At 47.3% G+C, this 20382-nt stretch overlaps 1 protein-coding gene across 1 annotated transcript in view; it reads left to right on the top strand.

Moving 5' to 3' along the window:
- Nucleotides 1-802: 802 nt before the first annotated feature.
- LOC118092967 (syntaxin-binding protein 4-like) overlaps nt 803-20382 on the top strand; it is a 32199-nt gene continuing 12619 nt past the window's right edge. Inside the window, exons 1-13 of the mRNA XM_060282778.1 lie at nt 803-926; nt 1404-1473; nt 1670-1744; nt 7399-7484; nt 8279-8405; nt 10907-11048; nt 12128-12234; nt 12725-12878; nt 14603-14675; nt 17281-17378; nt 17620-17716; nt 19448-19575; nt 20067-20159. Of these exons, the coding sequence (XP_060138761.1) occupies nt 803-926; nt 1404-1473; nt 1670-1744; nt 7399-7484; nt 8279-8405; nt 10907-11048; nt 12128-12234; nt 12725-12878; nt 14603-14675; nt 17281-17378; nt 17620-17716; nt 19448-19575; nt 20067-20159 (1374 nt within the window). The remainder of the gene's footprint in view (nt 927-1403; nt 1474-1669; nt 1745-7398; nt 7485-8278; nt 8406-10906; nt 11049-12127; nt 12235-12724; nt 12879-14602; nt 14676-17280; nt 17379-17619; nt 17717-19447; nt 19576-20066; nt 20160-20382) is intronic.

Genomic DNA, 20382 nt, shown 5'->3' with positions numbered 1-20382 from the left:
AAAGCCATCCATGTCAGTGGCCCTTGCTCCTTCTTGGGGGAAAGAGCTCCATAGTTCAGCTATGCTCTGTGTGAAGAAGTCCTCCCTCCCCCCCCATCCTGAATCTCCCTTCATTCAGCTTAATTGGATGCCTCTGAATTCTAATATTATCTATCCACTTTCTACCTGAAATCCTGGAGAGCTGCTGCCAGTCAGTGTTGGCAATACTGAGGTAGATAGGCCAACAGCCCAACTTGGTATGAGGCAACTTTCTTTGTTGACATATCAATGTTTAGTTAGCCAGTGGCGTAGCTAGCAGCCTGGCTGCCCAGGGCGGCAAACCCGAAGGCACCCCGCCAGGGGGCGGGGTGTCCGCCGCGTGCATGCATTGCCCGTCACAACGCATGCATCATGACGCACGGCGCACTCGGCACGGCACACGGCGCATGCGCACACAAGAGGCATGCAACGCGGCAAACCCTGCGAGCAAGCCGCGGAGTGAGGCAGTCTCGGTTGCATTGGGGCTTCTCCTCCATGGCAGTGGCTGCATCGTGCGGCGGCGGTAGCCGTCGGAGGTGGTCAGCCCCGTTCAGCCTGATGCCCCCTGTCCAGCCTGCTGCCTGGGGCACCCCCCCTATTACTACGCCACTGTACATAGCCCTTCCAGGCCCCTCACCAGACCAACAATTCCCAGCATTCCCATGTCTTTTAAACTAGTGTGTAGGGTGGGTGTGCCTTCAGAGGATGGGGTAGGAGTTGCTTCTTAGTAAGGAAATGTTATGTTGTTGTATGTTCTGTTCTGTTCTGTTTGTTATGTTATGTTATGTTATGTTGTTATGTTTTCCTGATAGGCATTAAAGTGATTGGAGGCATTAAAGAATTTACTGGAGAGGAATATGGGGTTTACGTTAAGAGAATCCTACCAGGAGGTGTTGCTCATGCTGATGGTAAGTGCCATTTATTGCTTCTGTTTCTGACCTAAAGGCCTTGTGATGCTGACCCTGTGGAGAGATTCCCATTTGTTGAAAACGTTGGCAGCATTAAGATAAATTCAACAGTGTCAATACGTTTTGGTGGATGTAACCATGGAATACTGAATGGTTTAGTTTATGTAAAACATGTTATGCAAAATGAACCGGGGAAAGAGAAGAGGGAAGTAATTGATATTTTAAGGTTATTTAAATGAATACTCTAAATTGCAAATCAGAAAAGTTAATAAATGAGAAAGAGAGAGAGAGAGAGATTCCCATCTGACAGAGAGCCGCTGCCAGTCAGTGCAGACAGTATGGAGCTAGATGGACCAAATGATCTAGCTCAGGATAAGGCAGCTGCTGGTGTTCCTATTGTCCCCATGCAATTGTGGATAGGGAGTATGTTCTTTTTACATATGTGTGACGCTTCTCTTGCCTGTTTTCTTGATTTAGGCCGCCTGCAACCGGGGGACCAGATCTTAGAAGTTAATGGAGACAGTTTGCTTGGCGTTACAAGCGAAAGGTATGGCGTTCTGGATCAGGGCTCTGGATTTGTTTCAGGATGCTGGACTTGATGGGCCTCTGGCCTGATTCACAAGGCTCTTCTTAAGTTCTTAACACCTGGAAACCCAAGTCTGAAGATGCTTCGCAGGCTGAAAAGGCCTCCCGGTGAGTGTCAGTCACCTGCTGCATATCACCGTCTTTCTTCTTTCTTGCAGAGCGGTGGATATCCTCAGGACAGCTTCCGCCACCAGCCACATGCGCCTTCTTATTGCCCGAGATGACGATGCCCGGTAAGGACTCACTTTCCCCCACACCTGGGGCAGGGAGGAATGCATGATGGACAGCAGAGACAGACTAGAGCATGGGTAGGCAAACTAAGGCCCGGGGGCCGGATCCAGCCCAATCACCTTCTAAAACCGGCCCGTGGACTGTCCGGGAATCAGTGTGTTTTTACATGAGTAGAATGTGTGCTTTTATTTAACATGCACCTCTGGGTTATTTGTGGGGCATAGGAATTCGTTCATCCCCCCCCCAATATAATTCACCCCCCCACAAGGTCTGAGGGACAGTGGACTGGCCCCCTGCTGAAAAAGTTGGCTGACCCCTGGACTAGAGTCTGGTGATGCAATTCCTCTGAAACTCCACCAGAGTGCTGGAACCTCTCGCTGATGGTCTATCTATAGAGTCAGCTAGCCATAGAAGGGGGAGAAACAGCACTTTGGGTGAGGGGAGAATAAAAGGAGGGAGAGAGTTAGACATGGCTGGATTTAAAATGAGAGATAGGGTTTGGTTTTGAGAAGGGGCAAAGGTTCAGGTTAAGAGATAGGGTTTGACTGGAGTTAGGAGTTAGGGAGTGAGATAAGGAAAACTGGTTCTGAGTGAAGTTAAACATAAGTACTGAGGAAACTATCCATAGTGAGAGGAAAGAGCCTTGTAGCTTGGATAGGGAAACGGGATCAAGGGTCTGGGAAAGGTATACAGACAAGTGTGTCCTGGGAGGGCTGAGTCTGAACCAGGAGAGGTAGATCTTGTGGGAATTCAAGCTGCCTGGGTCTCTGTATAGCCAGGAGGGGAGAGTTCTTCTAGTTACCGAAGACTCCCAATCCAGTAACAAGGGGTGAGGTGATCCCCTGTTATACCATTTAGAAGACCTCAGGTGTGGGATTGTTAAAAGAGTGGGTGCCCCTAGCTCATGAACCAAAGTATTAAGCTGTGAAGGAAAAACTGTAAGGTCTTGAAAGTATTTAACCGTAATATCTAAGTGACAGAAACTGAGTTGGACTTTTTACCATCTGTTCTAGAAATATGAACATCTATCACCTGAAGTGTAACAACTGATTTTTAGTATCTGGAGTTTAAGAAGAGCTGTGCCTATAGTGTTGTGTTTAAGCCTGAGACGTCTTAGAGTTAGCTGAAGTAAACAAGTTAACTTGTACCTGAAAGAAAGCATTTCCTGACCCACTTTGTTTCATAAACCTCTTGTTTAATCAAACCTTTCTTGTTTGTTCAGTCAACTCCTGACTGAGACTCACGCAAGTCCCCCCACTAGATAATCTGTGGTATATTGTAGATATATTGTGTATATATTGTGTAACTGGTGTATCGTGAGGTGGGCGCACTATATTTAATTGGGGGCAGATAGTGGGAGTGGATCCGCCACATTTTTAATTGATGGTATTAAGTGGTGGGTCCGCTACAGAATGCTAGTGCAATCACCTGTATATTTACTCTGAAGTAAGCTATTCGTGGGGCTTACTCCCACGTAAGGGTGCTCTGGATTGCAGCTTTATTGTGCAGAGTTGGCATTTTGCTGCCGGGACAATGTTCCTCCTTCACACATTCCATATACAGAAGCCAACTGGCCTGGCATTGACTCTGCCTTCAAAACTGGCAATGGACTAGCATCCTCTACTGCACCTGAGGCAATGCTGGCTGGTTCCCATTCGGACTGGGAGGGTGGAAGGCAAGGAACCCAACAGTAAGTGGAGCTGGAGTCAATGACAGGCAGAGCTCATTTCCCCCACCTCCTGCTTCCTCTTCTCTGCTGAGTTCCACACTGAGGTTAGGAGAAGGAAGGCAGTGCCACCTCATGGACAGGTTGCAATAAGAAGGCAGGCAGATGGGGGGCTGGCTAAGGTTGGCAGGGCAGTGTTCCATATTTGCCTGAATGGACCAACCTCCACTGACCTGAGGGTAGCAGGCTAGCTTAGTGCAGGGCAGGGCATATTCTTGTGCCCAGCCCAGTATATTCCACCTGAGGCTGCTACCACACTCTGCCTAATGGTGAAGCCAGCCTTATAAAGTTTGTGCATTTCAGCTCAGAGTTTACTGCTTTTACATAAGCAGATCCTCCAAGTGTCCCTCTTTTCCAGGGACAGTCCCAGATTTACAGAAGCTGTCCCAGTTTCTGATTTGATCCTTGAATGTCCTGCTTTTCCTTAGGACGTCCCTATTTTCATCTGAGAAATGTTGGAGGGTATGGAGTTATCTGACCCCCCAAGCCATCTGAAGGCAGCCTTGTATAGGGATTTTTTTTAAAAAAAATGTTTCATGTTTTTATGGTATGTTGGAAGCTGCCCAGAGTGGCTGGGGCAACCCAGTCAGATGGGTGGGGTGTAAATTGTAAAATTATTATTACAGAATAAGATGTCCCTATTTTCACTGGAGAAATGTTGGAGGGTATGCAAGTGCTCTCAGAGGAGGAGCTGGCTCTCACCCTTATCTGTTGGCTGCACAGCACCTCCCTCTTCAGAAGCCATGTCCCCCTGAATTGGGATCTTGCCTAAGGATAAATAAGAGGAGAGGGCTCTTGCTTGAAAGACCTGCTTGTTGGCTTCTGAGAAGCACTTGGCTGCTGTAGGGAAACAGGAAGGATGCTCTTCTAGACTTGGAACAAAGAGCGGTGGTGGTGGTAGTGGTCATGACCGCTTATTTATTATTCTAAACCACCGTCTCAGGGTGATTTACATATACAATACTGTAAATAAAAGTTAAAAACAGCAAATCTATTTAGAACCCAAGCAAATGGACACTTGTGGTAGAGATCCATTTATCCAGCTGGGAAAGCCAGTCGAAGCAAAAATGTCTTCAGCGGTTTCTAGAGAGTGCAAATCCTGGGCTCCTGTCATATGTCAACATGAAGGGTATTCTGCAGAACAGTGGCAGCCCCACTAAAAGCCCCACTCTGAGTTGCTGTGTAAGGGGCTTCTGAGATCTTTGGAACTATCAGGAGAAACTCTCTTGCAGCCCACAGCAGTCCTCTGGGTGTATAAGGGATAAGGTGGTCTCTCAAATGACCTGGTCCTGAACTGTCTTCTTCTTTGGCGATCACTCATAACCGAGTAAGAATGTCTTCCATAAACACCGTTTTAACAGTGAGTGTGGAGGCCAATTCTGTATCCATGCGGCCTTCCACAGTGGGGACATAGGTTTCCGGACGGGAGTTGATCATGGTAAGGGTTTGCCAAGTGTGCCTTCCTCTTAGCACGTTTCTCCCTTTCGTCCTGAGTTCGAGCATCTTCAAAGCCATGACCTCTTTGGTAATGGCTGTTCTCCAATTGGAGCGCTGGCAGGCCAGTGTTTCCCAGTTGTCGGTGTTTATGCTACATTTTTTTAGATTTGCCTTGAGAGAGTCTTTAAACCTCTTTTGTTGACCACCAGCATTACGCTTTCCATTTTAAAGTTCAGAATAGAGTAGTTGCTTTGGAAGACAATAACTGTATACTAGCTAACACATACCACCCTGGTAGCTCTGACTGCAGTTTCCTATCTTTGATTTTATTTCAGAGCAGCTGGCCTTGGAGGGCGCGTGTCATTTGAGATTAGATTTCCCTACCCAAACAATCCTTTCACTAATAATGGATATTCTTGTCTTCATCAATAGCAAGATCCTGGGAAGGAGAATCAAGACTATAGTGTGTGTATTATCTAAGCCTTAACAGGCAGAATACATTGGCAAAAAAGACTGGTCCTCCTTTCCACCAACTGGGAAACAGCTGGCCAAGTGATCTGACTGGATCTGATTGGCTGTTGATTAATTGTTTGCTTGCTTTTTATGAAGCATCTCAAACCTATATGGCACAATGGTTTGACCATTTTAGCAGTCTCCTTTTCTTCAGAATCTCATTTTCGGATTGAAGGGGACCCCAAAAGCCCATTCAGTCTCACCCCCAAACTCATTACAGTAGGCTTATGAGTCCTCTGATGAAATCTTCTGTACTCTTGCGATAACTGCAATTTCCATGTTCCACGCTGTCCAGTTGTATCTTCCTAAAGTCACATCTTTTAAACTGCAGCAGATGTCTGCTAATATAAAGAGGCTTTCCTGCCCCTCAGTGGCCAGGAATTTACTGTCAATCAAATACAACATACCGAACCCAAGGAAAGGCGGTTAAATTTGAGCAACATTTACAGCCATCCTTTGCTATCAGTTATGCACTAAATCTGCAAAAGATCATCCAGAGGGGGAGTTGGCCTATAATCTTTTTGGGGGGCCAAAGATTTGTAGAGATTTCGCTTACATAATCATCTCACAAAATGTTTAATACACCAATACATATCGCCAAGATTAAGAAGAAGAGGAAGCGAGAGCGAGAGGGTGGTTTTATGCTGGCCTTTTAAGCATTTTTATTTTATTTTGTTTATCCCTTATTATCTTTCAGCCGTGCCCTTGAGCTTGAAGGAGTAATCATCCTTGTCTCCACCTTAGGGTCAGAGGTGCATATCTGATGCAGATCAGGTGACCTGGGTTGGTGAGGTGCCCAGATCGCCCCCTCCCTGCCCCACCTGCTCTGTTCTTTTGAAATCAGCTGTTTTCACATCATGAATGACTTGGCCTGTCAGTGGTCAGCCTGGCCAATCTTTGCTCAGCCTGTACTCTCTATAGGTCTCCATGGCATGATCAAATATCCATATTGCAAATGTGATTTCTCATTGCATCAAGCCTTATTTTCCCTGGTCCTGATATTGTTTAGGAATGGGGAAGAAATCTGATTCAGGTCACATTTGAAGGAACTTAATTTCCACTTTCCTAAACAATGCACAAAACAAAAAAGAGCCTTTCATTGAAATCCATGCTGCTCCGAATTTGGCATCACAGTTCTGCTGACGAGTAATGTATAGGGAAGTGCATATACCAGGGTAGAGTGTCCCCCCACCCTCCAAAACCTGGCAAAGGCAAATCTTTCTGAAAATAACAGAAAAATATGTTGAGTTCTGGCCTTTTTACCTAGTGTTTTTACTTGTTCTATTTGTATTCTTAGATCAGTGTTTTTCAACCACTGTTCCGCGGCACACTAGTGTGCCGCGAGATGTTGCCTGGTGTGCCGTGGGAGAATTACTTTATATATAGTCAATATAGGCACAGAGTTATTTTTTTTAACATTTTCTAATGGTGGTGTGCCTCATGATTTTTTTCATGAAACAAGTGTGCCTTTGCCCCAAAAATGTTGAAAAACACTGTCTTAGATGCTATGGCCTGTTGGCTGTGCGAATAAAGTTTGGTTTGATTTGATACATTGAGTTAGCAGAAGCTTGCTTTGCAAAAATGTGTGTGTGAGGCAAGCTTGTATAGGAAAATGTGCATAGTATGATCAATTTGCACCGAAATGTGAATGAATTTCATGACATGAGGACTTAAAAATAAATAAATTTGCAAACTGGTGTGGAAATGTGGAAAACTGAATTTAGGATGCAAAATACTGACATTATTAATTTAACATTATTGCCTTTAGCCAGATATAAGATTCTATGTGATGAGGGTTTTTTTGTGGGGGGGGGGAGTGCCACAGAAAACCTAATTTTAGAAAGAAAGGAAAATTATGAAAAGTTCACCTTTGTTTCAGATAAGTGGGGTTTTGAAACATCATGAAACACACTCTCTCACACACACTATATTTGGGGGTAGACAGTTGTACTAATTAGCATTCTTCTTGTTGTTGTCCAGGAGAGAATTTGCAGAACTGCTGGAAAAATTCGGATCTCATAGCAACACAGGTTCGGCACGCAGCTCACCGGTTCTCCATGGTGGGGGTCAGTATTTATTATCTTGAGTGAATTGAACTAGCTGTGGAACTAGGAAAGAAAGAGGACAAAAAACAAAACAGTACATCCTTAGGGATGTAAGATATTTTCATTTTCCATCCTGTCCTCTCTTAGTCATTGTTTCTCTTCCACTGCAGATCAGCTTCTGCCCGAAACTATTTTAACCATCTCACTAACCACTGTGAGCTCAGAACCTCTACAAGTTCTGACACTGTGTCTGAATTGCTGCTGGACTGAGCGGTCACCCCCCACCTTTTCCAATGAAGTTTTATTAAAAACCAATAAAAATGTTTTTTAAAAATGAAGTTTTATTAAATTTTGCACACTGTCCAACTTATCACAGCCCTTGTTGCTTGCAGTCAAATGGCTCAACAGCTCTTTATGCTTCAAGCAATTCGGACACAGAGTCAGGAGTTGTAGAGGTGACACCTTAGGAGCTGGCTCAAACTCAGGGCTCTAAACTGATCAGGCTGGAGATCAGGAGAGAGCAGCTCCTGGGGCTGTCAGACAGATGCATCCAGGAGGAACTCCTGGACCACCACAGCCTCTAGGGCTAGAGTCTCCACCCTCATGGGCACCCGAGGAACCAGATGCCTTCCACTGCGTGCCACTGCTTCCGTGGTGCAGGGAGCACACTTGGAGGGAGGCTATGGGGTGGGGGAGGGAAGCAGGAGTGTCCAACTTCAGGCCCTTCCTTCATTCTCAGTGTGGCTTGAAGCTTGTTGATGTCCAGGGAAGTCTCTCATTCACCTCCAAGCTGTGTCCTTGGCTTTGTTCTTCAGGCAGGTATTTGGAGAGTACGTCCTCGGGGTCTTCGTCTCGTTCCCAGAGCCCTTTGTTGCTGAGCCCGGCAAATTCCCACGGACCACTGATTGGGAATCCAGGACACACGCCACACCCACCATCGCAGTATGTACTTCATCATCATCATCATCATCATCATCATCATAAATTTTTATTTATACCCTGCCCTCCCCAGTGAGAGCCGGGCTCAGGGCGGCTGGCATCAATAAAGTTACAATAAAATGTAAAAGAAAGAAAAACAATTGATTAAAATGCAGATTAAAATACAATTTAGATTTAAACATTGTTTTAAAATGCAGCCTCATTTTAAAATGGCCCAAATCAAAACCCAAAGGCCAGGCGGAACAGCTCCGTCTTGCAGGCCCTGCGGAAAGATGTCAAATCCCGCAGGGCCCTGGTCTCCTGTGAGAGAGCGTTCCACCAAGTCGGGGCCGATACTGAAAAGGCCCTGGCCCTAGTTGAGGCCAATCTAGCCACCTTATGGCTCGGGATCTCCAAAATGTTGTTATTTGTGGACCTTAAGGTCCTCCGCGGGGCATACCAGGAGAGGCGGTCCCGCAGGTACAAGGGTCCCAAGCCGCATAGGGCTTTAAAGATCAGAGTTCCTCTGATCCTGTACTCTTGAGAGGTGTCAGTGGTTGGCTGCAATCCCATTGGATCACCTATCTGTGCTCCATCACGTGTGGAGCATCCTGGCGGATGAGAGTGCGCATGTGCACACATCCTCCTCGGGCATGCTGCGCAGCCATTTGTGTGGCAGATGCACCTCCCGTAAGAATGGACGTGCCACATCCCCCTGCCTCATTAAAGCGAATAACCGGCATGTTGGGAGAAAGGGCTTTTGCCTAGCCTTTTCCAGGAGGTGTTAGCTTTCTACATGCATGGAGTTCTGTCTTTGCTTCACATCGCGGAGCTTTGAAACACGTTGCCTTGCTCTGTGGTGTGACAAAGCCCAGCCAAGGTGTAAGACCAGGTGATGTTCTGGCAGGAGACAAGGCAAGGTGGGGTGAAGTTCCAGCAGAACACAAGCTGGATACCGAGGGGAACAGGGTTCAGGCTGGATACCCAGCTCAGGTGGTGGTCTGGGGATCACAGAGCTCTGAAGTTGCTCCAGCAAGGAACCAGCTACAAGTGAGCCCTTTTAAAACAGTAGCACCAGAAGCAGTCTCATTGTTGGTACCACACACTCATTTCCAGTAATCTCCTACTGTGGTGGAGTGGGTAAGCCTCAGGCCTTCCCAGGTCTTCTTCTATCTGGAGGTCTTCTCCTATCTGAAGAAGTGTGCATGGACACGAAAGCTCATACCAATGACAAACTTAGTTGGTCTCTAAGGTGCAACTGGAAGGAATTTTTTTATTTTGTTTTGACTACGCCAAACCAACACGGCTACCTACCTGTTACAGTCCTCCAAGTTGGACAATGGTAGTGTCACCTCCTTGGGCCGAGAAGGGGCACTGACTCTGCGGGTTCATGTGATAGCTTTGCTTCTGGGGTAGCCCCATGCTGCCTTCCCCCTTCAGGTTCACAGTCCTTGCCTCCATTTGTCTCCTGGTCCCTGACAACTGTACTCTTTCCACTAGCCGCCTTAAATGGAAAACAGTCCAGGAAAGGCTATATTACCTCTTATTTTCGTGAAGTTTGGATGGGCCTATCATAGAGCGATAGTGAGTATAGTTTGAGACAGGGGTATGTGGAAGATCCTACCTTGTGGACATAGCAGGAAGGATCTTGATGGAGCTTTTGGGTTTTTCCTGCACCACGAGACTATGAGAGCCAAAAGGTCATTAGGTGAATTTGAAGTCTGAATGTGATTTGCCTCCTGCTGATGGCTATGACCTCCATGGTCAATGGCAGTCTACTGCTGAATACAGTGGTACCTCCGTTTGTGAACTTAATTCATTCCGGAAGCCTGTTCTTACACTGAAAACGTTCTTAAAACAAGGCATGCTTTCCCCAATGAGGCTTCCTGCCCCCAGTGCCCTTCCACCGGTCGGCTTCCGTTTGTCTTCTGGGGCAAAGTTCGCTAGCTGGAACACCTACTTCCAGTTTTGTGGAGTGCATTGCCCGAATCGTTTGTTAACAGGACTGTTCTTAGACCAAGGTACGACTGTGCCAGATGCTGCAGAGAAACACTGCGGATGGGCTATTGCCATCATATTCTGCTTGTGTGCCTCTAAGAGGTACAAATCGGAAGGGTAGTAGAACATCAGTTTTGCATGTAGAAGGACCTGGGTTTAATCCATAGCATTTCCATGTAGGGTTGAGAGAGATTGGGCAATATACTGGGGAGCCACTGCCAGTGTAGACCAGTGTTTCCCAACCTTGTGCCTCCAGATGTTTTGGGACTACAACTCCCATCATCCCTAGCTAGCAAGACCAGTGGTCAGGAATGATGGGAATTGTAGTCCGAAAACAGCTGGAGGCACAAGGTTGGGAAACACTGGTGTAGACAATACTGAGCTTGGGTGGACCAGTGGTATGACTCTTTGTAAGGCCTCTCCCTACGTTTCTCATGGCTGGTTGCTGTTGGATACAAGTTCCTTGCCTGATTCAGCTGGGTTCTTCTTAACATCTTCCACTAACCTGCTACCCTCTTCCCTTGCAGTTGCTCCATCGAATCTGGGATCCAGAGCATCTCTATAGCAAAATCCTCTGGGCTGGGTGTGACCATCGGAGGAGGGGCCAACCGGCCGGATGGGCCCATGGTTTACATCCAAGAAGTGCAACCAGAAGGCGACTGTTACAGGGTGAGCTGAGCATTTGAACAGCTTCAGGCTGGCACTGCTATATTTCAAGGCATGTGCCACCCCACCAGACTCTCCATCGAGCCCCTGGAACTCTTCTGAGTCCACAGCCCCTCAGCAAGGAGTGTGCGAGTGTGTGTGTGTCGAAAATAGCCAGCCACACAAAAGAAAACTCACATCCATTGCTCCACCCACTTTTTCCTCTGACCCCACTCACCATTGAGTGAGTGTCAAGCAGATTGAACAGCAATAGCTAACTCCTATCCTCAGGGACTGGATCAAGTACCCTCCCAGAAGATAGTTCTGGTCCCTCACCAATTTTGGGGATGGTGATAAAAAGGGGGGAAAGATATAATGCTGTGATGAGTAGAGCGGTTTAAACCTCTTCACCCTGGTAGAGATACAAATCTCCACCTTCCAGATCATCAGATTGATCATGTGATGAGCATAGCTGCCAAGTTCCGGCCTGAGAAATAAGGGACTGGACCAGAAGTAGCAGACCGGAAGTAGCGCTGCAACCATTTTGGAACTGGGCGGAGCATGCTCAGAAGCTACTTTTGATGCTGCTCTGCCCTGTTCCAAAATGGCCGCCACACCAGAAGTCGCGCTGCAGCCATTTTGGAACTGGGCAAAGCGGCATCAAAAGTCGCTTCTGAGCATGCTCCGCCCAGTTCCAAAATGGCTACCACGCCAGAATAAACCGGGGGGAAACAAAAAAATCCGTTTTTTCAGCTGGGAACAGCCGGAAAAACGGGGGTTTCCCGGGGAATACGGGAGACTTGGCAGGTATGGTGATGAGTGAAGTGAGCAACCATAGTCTCTCTCCTCAGCTGAGCCATCTCTAAAGTGTGTGTAATGTGTGTGCTGCATGTGCAAATGTGTGGGTCGGTGTGGCCACATCCACCACCGGCATGCAGCCATCAGATGGTTGGTCAAGGGTGAGTGTGACTCTCAGGCCAATAAAGGTTAACTACTCCTAGCGAAGTACAACTGAGGAAATAATGTGGTCCTGATTCACCTCACTCCTCCATGTTCCATGAAGCTTGATCTCACAGAGATATTCTTCTCCGGCACTCTTACAGGATGGCCGTCTCCGGGTGGGCGACCAGCTCATCGCTGTCAATAAAGACTCTCTGGTGGGGGCCACACATGAAGAGGCCAAAAGGATTCTTGCGAAAACAAAATTCAGGTAAAGGAGACTTTCTGAAAGCCCTTTGGATGCTAATGATGTGGTGCTGGAAGAACTGCAGTGGGAGATCTTGAACAGAGTTGAGATAGCCAAAGCTGCCTTAATTCCCACTTGCAGATCAAAATGTCAATCTCAGTACCCCTTTAAAAAAGTGCACTGCATTTAAAAATGTGTCTACAATGAGGTTGGTTCCAGGCAACTGAAGCATGTTCCTCTTGCAAGCTTATGCTTGTCCAACCTTGTTTTTGACCATATTCCAAGGAACAGAAATTCCACAGCCCTTCAGGCTGCAATGTCCACACAGCCACATGGCGCATGGGAAGAGGGGTTTTTTGGGGGGGGGGTTGGTCTATGTTTGGCTACAACTGGCCACCATTTTGAATCAAGATGGCAGACGGAACCTTTCAAAACTGTAGCGATATTCTGGCATCTCAGAATTCCCGGGTATGAGGCTGTTTAGTTCCAAATTGGTTTCTCTTTTGTTTTTAAGACATGAGGGAAACACTGAAGTGGCCTTTATTTCCGGAAGAGGACGGTTCCATCCCGGACTCTCAGCTCACAACAGCACCCATTCCTTGCCGACTAAAGCTGTGGGGAACGGCCTGAGCACCTGCAGGTTGAAAGTCCACGTGAGATCCCCTGAGGTAAGGTGGCGAGACTCAATGAACTCACAAAGATCTCACCCAAATGTTCTTCATTTCCAACAGGATTTGATCTTGGCCATAATCCTCATGGATTACTTGTTTGGGGAAAGAGGTGGCGTATAGCAGCTTGGGCCCACTTGCCCTCTCCTTGTTCAGGGTGAGGGTGCTGTCTAGAGCTTTTCAAATGATGTCTCTTCTGTTTAAAAAATAGCCAGCTTGTTGTTTTTGCAGTGGGATCTTTCTGAGCTGTCTGGAGCACACTCCTGTTGACAGAAGGGTCCTAGACAGGACAGGGGATGTCTGGTAGTATTGATAGCAAGCTTTCCTCTCCCCAACCCCACCCCTTGGATAGCAGGGATTTTACTATGAAAAGCACCAAGTCTATGCCACAAAATATTCCCTCGCTCCCCATAACTTTAGGAGCTGTGATTCCGAGTGAGGAAAAGATAAGAGTTTTGAAACAAAATTCTCCAATTGTCATTTGAGGCTGCAGTTCCCAGGATGCTATGGACAAATGTTGTGACCATCTGGTCTATGGCTGTAGTCAGAAGTGGCTCACCAGGTGAAGCAGACCTGTTTTGCTGGCTCTCTGGAAAGTGGGCTGCTGTTGCTTACCAGGAAGAGCAAGGCAGTGGCGAAGGTGACTTGGTGCCAGCACAGTGATGGAGCCAATCTAGTGCTCCTACCTGTGAGCTTGCAGCATGCGACCTCACCCATCCTCCACCTTTCTCCTAGTAAGCAGCAGTGATACCCCTGATGGCATGCTATCATAGCCCCACCTCATCTGGTGAGCCACTTCTATTGTAGTGTATTCAGGGTCCACATCCAAAGTCAACATGACTTTTTCTTCTGCTTGCCCTTATGATCACAGACACATTTGCTCTTCTGCTTGTTTCTTTTAGGGCATTCCACTAAAATATTGCAAGAGCAAATGCTCACATGATGTTTGAGAGTGGCAAAGGCTGCTTGAAAGATCCTTCTCTGCTCTGCAAACAGACTCAACTCGTTTTTGGTCTTTTGGCAAGCTCTGGTGTATGTGTGTATGTTGGGGGGGGGGATATCCCACATCTTCAGTGTAGTTTACCATTGTGACAGTCCCTATTGGCTAATGTCCATGCCATCACCGATACCCACAGCACACATTTGGTGAGGGGAAAGAGATATATCAAGCAAGCAGACTTGGACAGCCCACCTGATCTGAAGAATGACAGGGTGGGCAAAACCTTAGGCCAAAACCTTGGTCAGTGGGCACATTTGCAGACTGAAGGAACTGTTGTGGGCACCATTCAGAGAGAGAATGCTTCTTTCCACTAGCATTTCAGGGGGGGGGGATCAGGTGGCTCTGTGGACCTCAGGGTTGTTCTCTGTGTGTACTTTTGTGCCCTTGGGCACCGTGTTTGCAATCCCTGCCATAGGTAGATTCACTTGCCTATTCAGTTTGCTGGACTGTATGTCCAACTCAGAGTAGAGCCATGGGAATTAATGAATCTGTTAGTCGTGTTCAGTAATTTTAATGAATCTACTCTGAATTGAATTCAGCATTGAATACAACCCTTTTTCCACACCAACACTTGTGAAGCTGAAGAATCTTTGTGGCTGCTCAAATGGCGCTTCACTTTGTTGTGGCTCCAAGGGAAACTTTTGCATCTCTTTTTTGCCTTTCATGCTCTTAGCTTTTGCCCAGTCAACATGTCTTCTGTTGCATTTTTCCTTTTCTTTTCCAGAGCAGACACGACAGTCCCTTCCCTGTGCCTTCTCCATCTCCAGACATCTGTCCGCCAGAGCTCACCATTTCCGGTAGGGGGACTTCCTCAATGGCATGTTGAACCGGTGGGATAAATCAGCCCATCACTAAAATAAGCCACTGAAGTCCTTCCTGGACTGTACCACCTCAGAACTCAGGGGAGCAGGGGGCAGGATACACATTGTAGATTGTTTTCCTGTACTGTTCTTACATGGAAATCTAGCTTGTAAGAAGAAGACTAGGCACAGGGCCGTCCCTAGGCCTGGGCTAGGTGGCGCAAGGCGCCAGGGCGCCTGGCCATCAGGGACGCGGAAGGGGCGCCGAATGCTGGTGTCTGCCTCCGTGCGCCTCTGCTGTTGAGCAGCTTCAGGCGGCTCTGCCACGCCTCTGTCTCAGCTGTTGAGCGGCTGCAGGCCGCTCTCCAGAGGTGCACGGGGAGCACTGGTCTGGGGCCGCTTGAACAGCTGAGAGGCGCAGCGCGGCGGCCCCAGGCTCATGCTCGCCGTGCGCCTCCAGAGCTTCGCACAGGGAGCACGAGCCTGGGGCTGCCTCCTCTGCACCTCTCAGCTCCCCGCGCGCCCCTCCTGCCCGCCTCACTCATGGGGGGCGCCGGAGGGATCTTGGCACCAGGGCGCCAGATATGGTTAAGACGGCCCTGACTAGGTGACAGGTCAAACTAGATGTGATCAGGAAAACACAGAATTTCTTTCTAAGTTCCTCGTGGATTTTCAGGAGGACCTTTTTATTTTTTAAAAAAATTGCAAACTGCTGTGAAAATGTCGAGAACTGAAGTTTTTTTTTGGGGGGGGGGGACCAAGAAACTGAGATAAACTAAATTTGACTGATACGTCCATCCCTACCACCTGAAGATCACACACAATATTTCCTCCATTCAGAAAAAGCTCTGCACATAACAGGAGATCGGGCAGGTGTAACAGGATGTCATAAGTTGTTGTTGTTGTTTAGTCGTTTAGTCGTGTCCGACTCTTCGTGACCCCATGGACCATAGCACGCCAGGCACTCCTGTCTTGCACTGCCTCCCGCAGTTTGGTCAAACTCATGTTCGTAGCTTCGAGAACACTGTCCAACCATCTTGTCTTCTGACGTCCCCTTCTCATATGTCATAAGTTAATTAAAGGCAATTTGGATTCTCTTCAACATGTGTTCATAGCCACCTATACCACTCTCCTTATGTGGCAGGAAGTATTGCAAAGGAGACTGGATGAGTCAAAAGATTAGTAATGGGATACAGAAGTTCTGGTACCTCCAGCCCACTGACTCAGTTACAAGTTAGGAGTGAGACCAAGTTGCTGCAGTCTACATTTACACATAATTTCAGAATTAAGACCTGATGGGATTATTCCCAAAGAATGATGGGCAAATCTATTTCAGTTTCCCTCAGTGGTTCCTCGGGGTTTCTGGAGATGCCATGAATTGAACCTGGGACATGCGAAACAGCTGTTTTACCACAGAGCTGTGGCCCTTCCCAGGTTCCATCTGAACAGTGTTAAGTGGCTGGATCTGGCTGCCCATTTTGTTTCCCAACCTGCCCCTTTCTTCATGTGAGCGCAGCCCTCAACAGAGAACGACACCGCTGGTTCAAAGAAAGATTGAGTTATATTCAGAGTGATCTCTGCCACAGTCAGGGCAGGACTCCATCTTGGTCTAGCCACAGACAGAAGGGAGCTATCAGAAAGAGAGAGAGAGAGAGAGAGAGAGAGAGAGAGAGAGAGAGAGAGAGAGAGAGAGAGAGGGAGAGGGAGAGGGAGAGGGAGAGGGAGAGGGAGAGGGAGAGGGAGAGGGAGAGGGAGAGGGAGAGGGAGAGGGAGAGGGAGAGGAGATGGGTGCCGGCTGGCCTTTAGGTGCACCTGGGAAATCTGTGTTCTGATCTAATGAGCAAAACCCCCTGGTTAATCCCGATTAGCAAGGAGGCAGAGGGGGAGTTGCTCTGTCCTTGAACCCGCCTGGGCTGAATGGTGGGTGACAAATCCTGCAAACCCTGTCAGTTCCCTCAGGCCACATACAAAGCTCTTCTGTGCTTGGCAGGGACTAGCGGAGTTGAGGATTTAGCTGGATTACGCTTGTGAGGGTGGCTCCTCTGCTGCTTCTTCCAACCTTCCTGTGAAACACCCTCCTCACCTGAGAGGTACAGGGGGTGGCCATCAGGAGCTGCCTTCAGGGTGATCTTCCACCAGGCAGCTCTCCACAATGGGAGACAATCAGCCTCACACAACTGCCCAACAGCAGGGCCAGCTGCTGTTCTTAGCCACCTAGCAGGGCCCACTGCTCCGCTAAACCTCTAGATTGCAAGCAGAAACTCTTCCGTTAACTTCGTAGTTCTGTTGGGTTTAGATTTGGCTTTGTCACCCAGACCAAAGAAGAACTGCAGTAACGATACAACCATTACCAATGCCGCTTCCATCCCAGCCCATTTCTTCCTGGATCCTGTCCTTCACCCTTCTCTCTGCCTGTCTCCCTGCTCCCCTCGCATGTGGAAGCAAGTGAGGCTTAAATTCTGCCCTACAGGAATTCGAGGGGGGGAGAGAGAGAGAGGGAGAAAGCAGAGTCCAACAGACTTTTATTTTTTTGGCGCCCAGTGCAAGGAGCAGGCATCCTTGCATTGATCGTGAAGATGAATGGTGACTTCTTGTCTTACAGCTCCTGTTTCCTCTTCAAACCAGCGAGCGGCTCCAGCCACCAAGCCAAAAGTGGCCCTGGATCCTCACATTCGCCTCAAGGATGGCAAACTTGAACTGGTGAGTCTGACAAGAAAGTCCCACTCAAAACGGAGGCCACATTCACACCACATCCTATGACGCCGCTTTGGGCAGTCATAGTTCCCCCAACAAATTACGGGAGCTGTGGTTTGCTAAGGGTGCTGACTGTTGTTAAGGGATCCCCTCCCAGAGCTACAGTTCCCAGATTTGTTTGATAATCAATCCCTCTCCCCATGGAAATCTGCATTGCAAAACCCGCTGCTTCTTTCCCCGAAATCAGATGCTGCAATATTTAAGTCTTGATGTGAATGAGGAGAAGAAGAGGCAGTTGCGGCAAAGTTTGACAACTGACTCTCAGGGAACAGTAGCCTATGGAGGTGAGTTTCAGCAGCGTGGACTTGATACAGTATTTATTTATTTTTTTCTTCCACTCCCATGAAGAAATTGGGGGGGGGGGCACTGAAAGCACCTAGATGGAATTAGCTGGAGCAGTAGAAAGCATTGCTGGCCCAAACTGTACCCAGAAAAAGTAAACAAGAGAAATACTGTACTATCTGAGAAAAAGCTTTGCTCAGCAGCTAGTGAAAAGTAGAGAGGTGCTGCCCTCTGTAGCTCAGTTTTGCAAATGCAGTGGTACCTCTACTTACAAATAACTCTACTTACGAATGTTTCTACTTACGAATGGAGCTCCGTCCGCCATCTTGGATGCGTTTTAGATAGGATTTTTTCTACTTACGAATTTTTAGATAGGGTTGCTTCTACTTACATTTTTTTTCTCCCAATGCATTCCTATGGGATTTGACTTACAATTTTTTTCGACTTACGAATGTGTGTTAGGAACACATTAAATTCGTAAGTCGAGGTACCACTGTGGCTCTTTCAAGGTTCATGCAATTCTGGAAGTTTCCCTCATTAATATAGCATCTCCTAGATCAGGGAGTCACTCCCTCCCCCAAGGAAGCACATTATATATATAAAAAAGGACAAACTCGCGGCAGGGGGCATGTATGGCTTGAAACCGCTATTTTTGGTTATTTTAAAAGGTCAACAGTTTTGGGGCCTTCTAAAAAAAGCTCAATAACTTTGTGGGTGTAAGGAATTTTACTTTTTGAAATATGGTAACCCTAATTGGGTGGGCATGCTCAGCCAGCCAGGGAATCCTGGGAAGCCCTGAGTGAGCTGCCCTGTAGGGCAAGTGGGAAGAGCAAATACATAGGCAGCCCAGGTAGGCTTTTCTGCACTCCCACTGTTGTCATCACAGCCAACACTGTCCAACAAAACAAGGTGATGGTGTATGAGATGTGAGTGAGCATGTGCAATAACCAGGATCTGAGACCATAGTTTGAGGCTTTGGTCCTGTCCCATGGTTTGGGGACATGGCTCCTATGGTTTGGGACATTGCTCCACTCTCAGATGCCACTGTTTGGGACAGCATCAGGGAAGGTGATGAAGGAAAGGATCTGGCAGCTCATGGTTGGCTTGTATGCCTGCTACAGAACTCATCCCTTAGAGTCTAAACTGCAGCTTTTGAAAACCATGGTTTAGATTTGTTTCTGAAATAACCTACTATGGGCACCAAAGTTAGATAGATACTTTATTGTCATTGTACTTTAAATAGTACAACGAAATTGAATTAAAAACAAAACAAAAACACAATTACAGTCATACACATACACACACATCCCCCTGTTCTGTTACACTGTCTTTGTTTAAAGTTGTGGCTTCCAAAGTTTTTACAGTGTTGGAGGAGAAAGTCGCTTATGTTTTCCTTTTCCTTTTGTGTTGCATATTAGCTCTGCTTCCCTTCTGAGGCAGGTTGCTTTGTATATCTTGAAGGGCTCGGTTTAAGTTTTGCACATTTCACAGTAGCGCGGTAGTCTGCAAGTGTGGGTTAGTGAAAAGCAGTAGTTGGGAGATGGAGGATTGGAGTGGTGTTCAGCTTGTTTCAAAAAAAAGTAGGCGCAGTCCTTGTTTCAGAACTTCATCCCCCATTCAAGAGATCCAGTGGTGTTCTGGGTTAAAATGTATGCATTTACTGCTGCACCAAGAGATTTCATTGGTCTCTCGCCGCTGTGCACCTCTTCTAAGCCTTTCCTTTTCCATCACAGACGTCCTCCAAGCACTGAGGGATCTGCTGCCAGAGGAGCTCGAGGAGGCCAGCCTCAATTCCAACTCAGTGCTCTTCACTCAGCATGAAGTGGCCACCCTACTGGACACATCAGCTTTCCATTCTCTGGTCAGCCTTGGGCTAGTCCAAAGTTTCTTCTTCCTTTTCCCATGCTTGCTCCAGGCTGGGGAACTGGCTGTGCCCATCTTCTGAAGTGTGTTTGCTTACTTAATGATAGCCAGTAGTGCGGTGGCAAATTAAGACATGCATAGTCCTTTTGTCATAATCACACACCCCTCACAGCCATACACCCTTCTAACATTATACAATAACCTTATAATTATGCAGTAATAATAACTGGGGGTGCGTTGCAATGATCCCACCTGAAAATAGGAGCAAACAAAAAATTTATGGCCCAAGTGTCCACAAACCACAGTCCTCTTCATCAGTTGCATGAAGTGTTATTCCGAGTTACACGATCATGTTCACGATTTGGGGGATGAGATCAGAAGGAAATGAAACACCCATAATGAATATGTTAGTCTTTAAGGTGACACAAGACTCTTTGTGACTTTCATTGCAATGAGACTAACACAGCTGCTGGAAATCCTTACTTACAGACTTTCGACTCCGTCAGTTGCAATGACAGTGAAGAGTTGGAGCAGCTACAGCTGGAAATGACAGACCTGCGGCAAGAAGTCCGGAGGTTAAAGGTGAGAGGCTCACCCAGGTGGGTTTGATTCCAAGCATGTTGAGGCCATGCTCACAAAAGCTGAAACAGGCCACGAGCTGCCATATACTAAGAAAGGCCATCTAACTCAGTACTGTCTGGCGGTTTCATTCGGGGGACTATTCTTATTCTTACCTGGAAATGTAGTTGAACCTGAGGATTTCTGCATGCATTTTTTAAATGGATGGTGAAGTTGCAGATCTGTC

This window comes from Zootoca vivipara, chromosome 14 (assembly GCF_963506605.1).
Source record: "Zootoca vivipara chromosome 14, rZooViv1.1, whole genome shotgun sequence".
Classification (NCBI taxonomy): Eukaryota; Metazoa; Chordata; class Lepidosauria; order Squamata; family Lacertidae; genus Zootoca; species Zootoca vivipara.
Note: the sequence above shows the minus strand (reverse complement) of the source record. Positions and strands in the feature narration are given on the sequence as shown.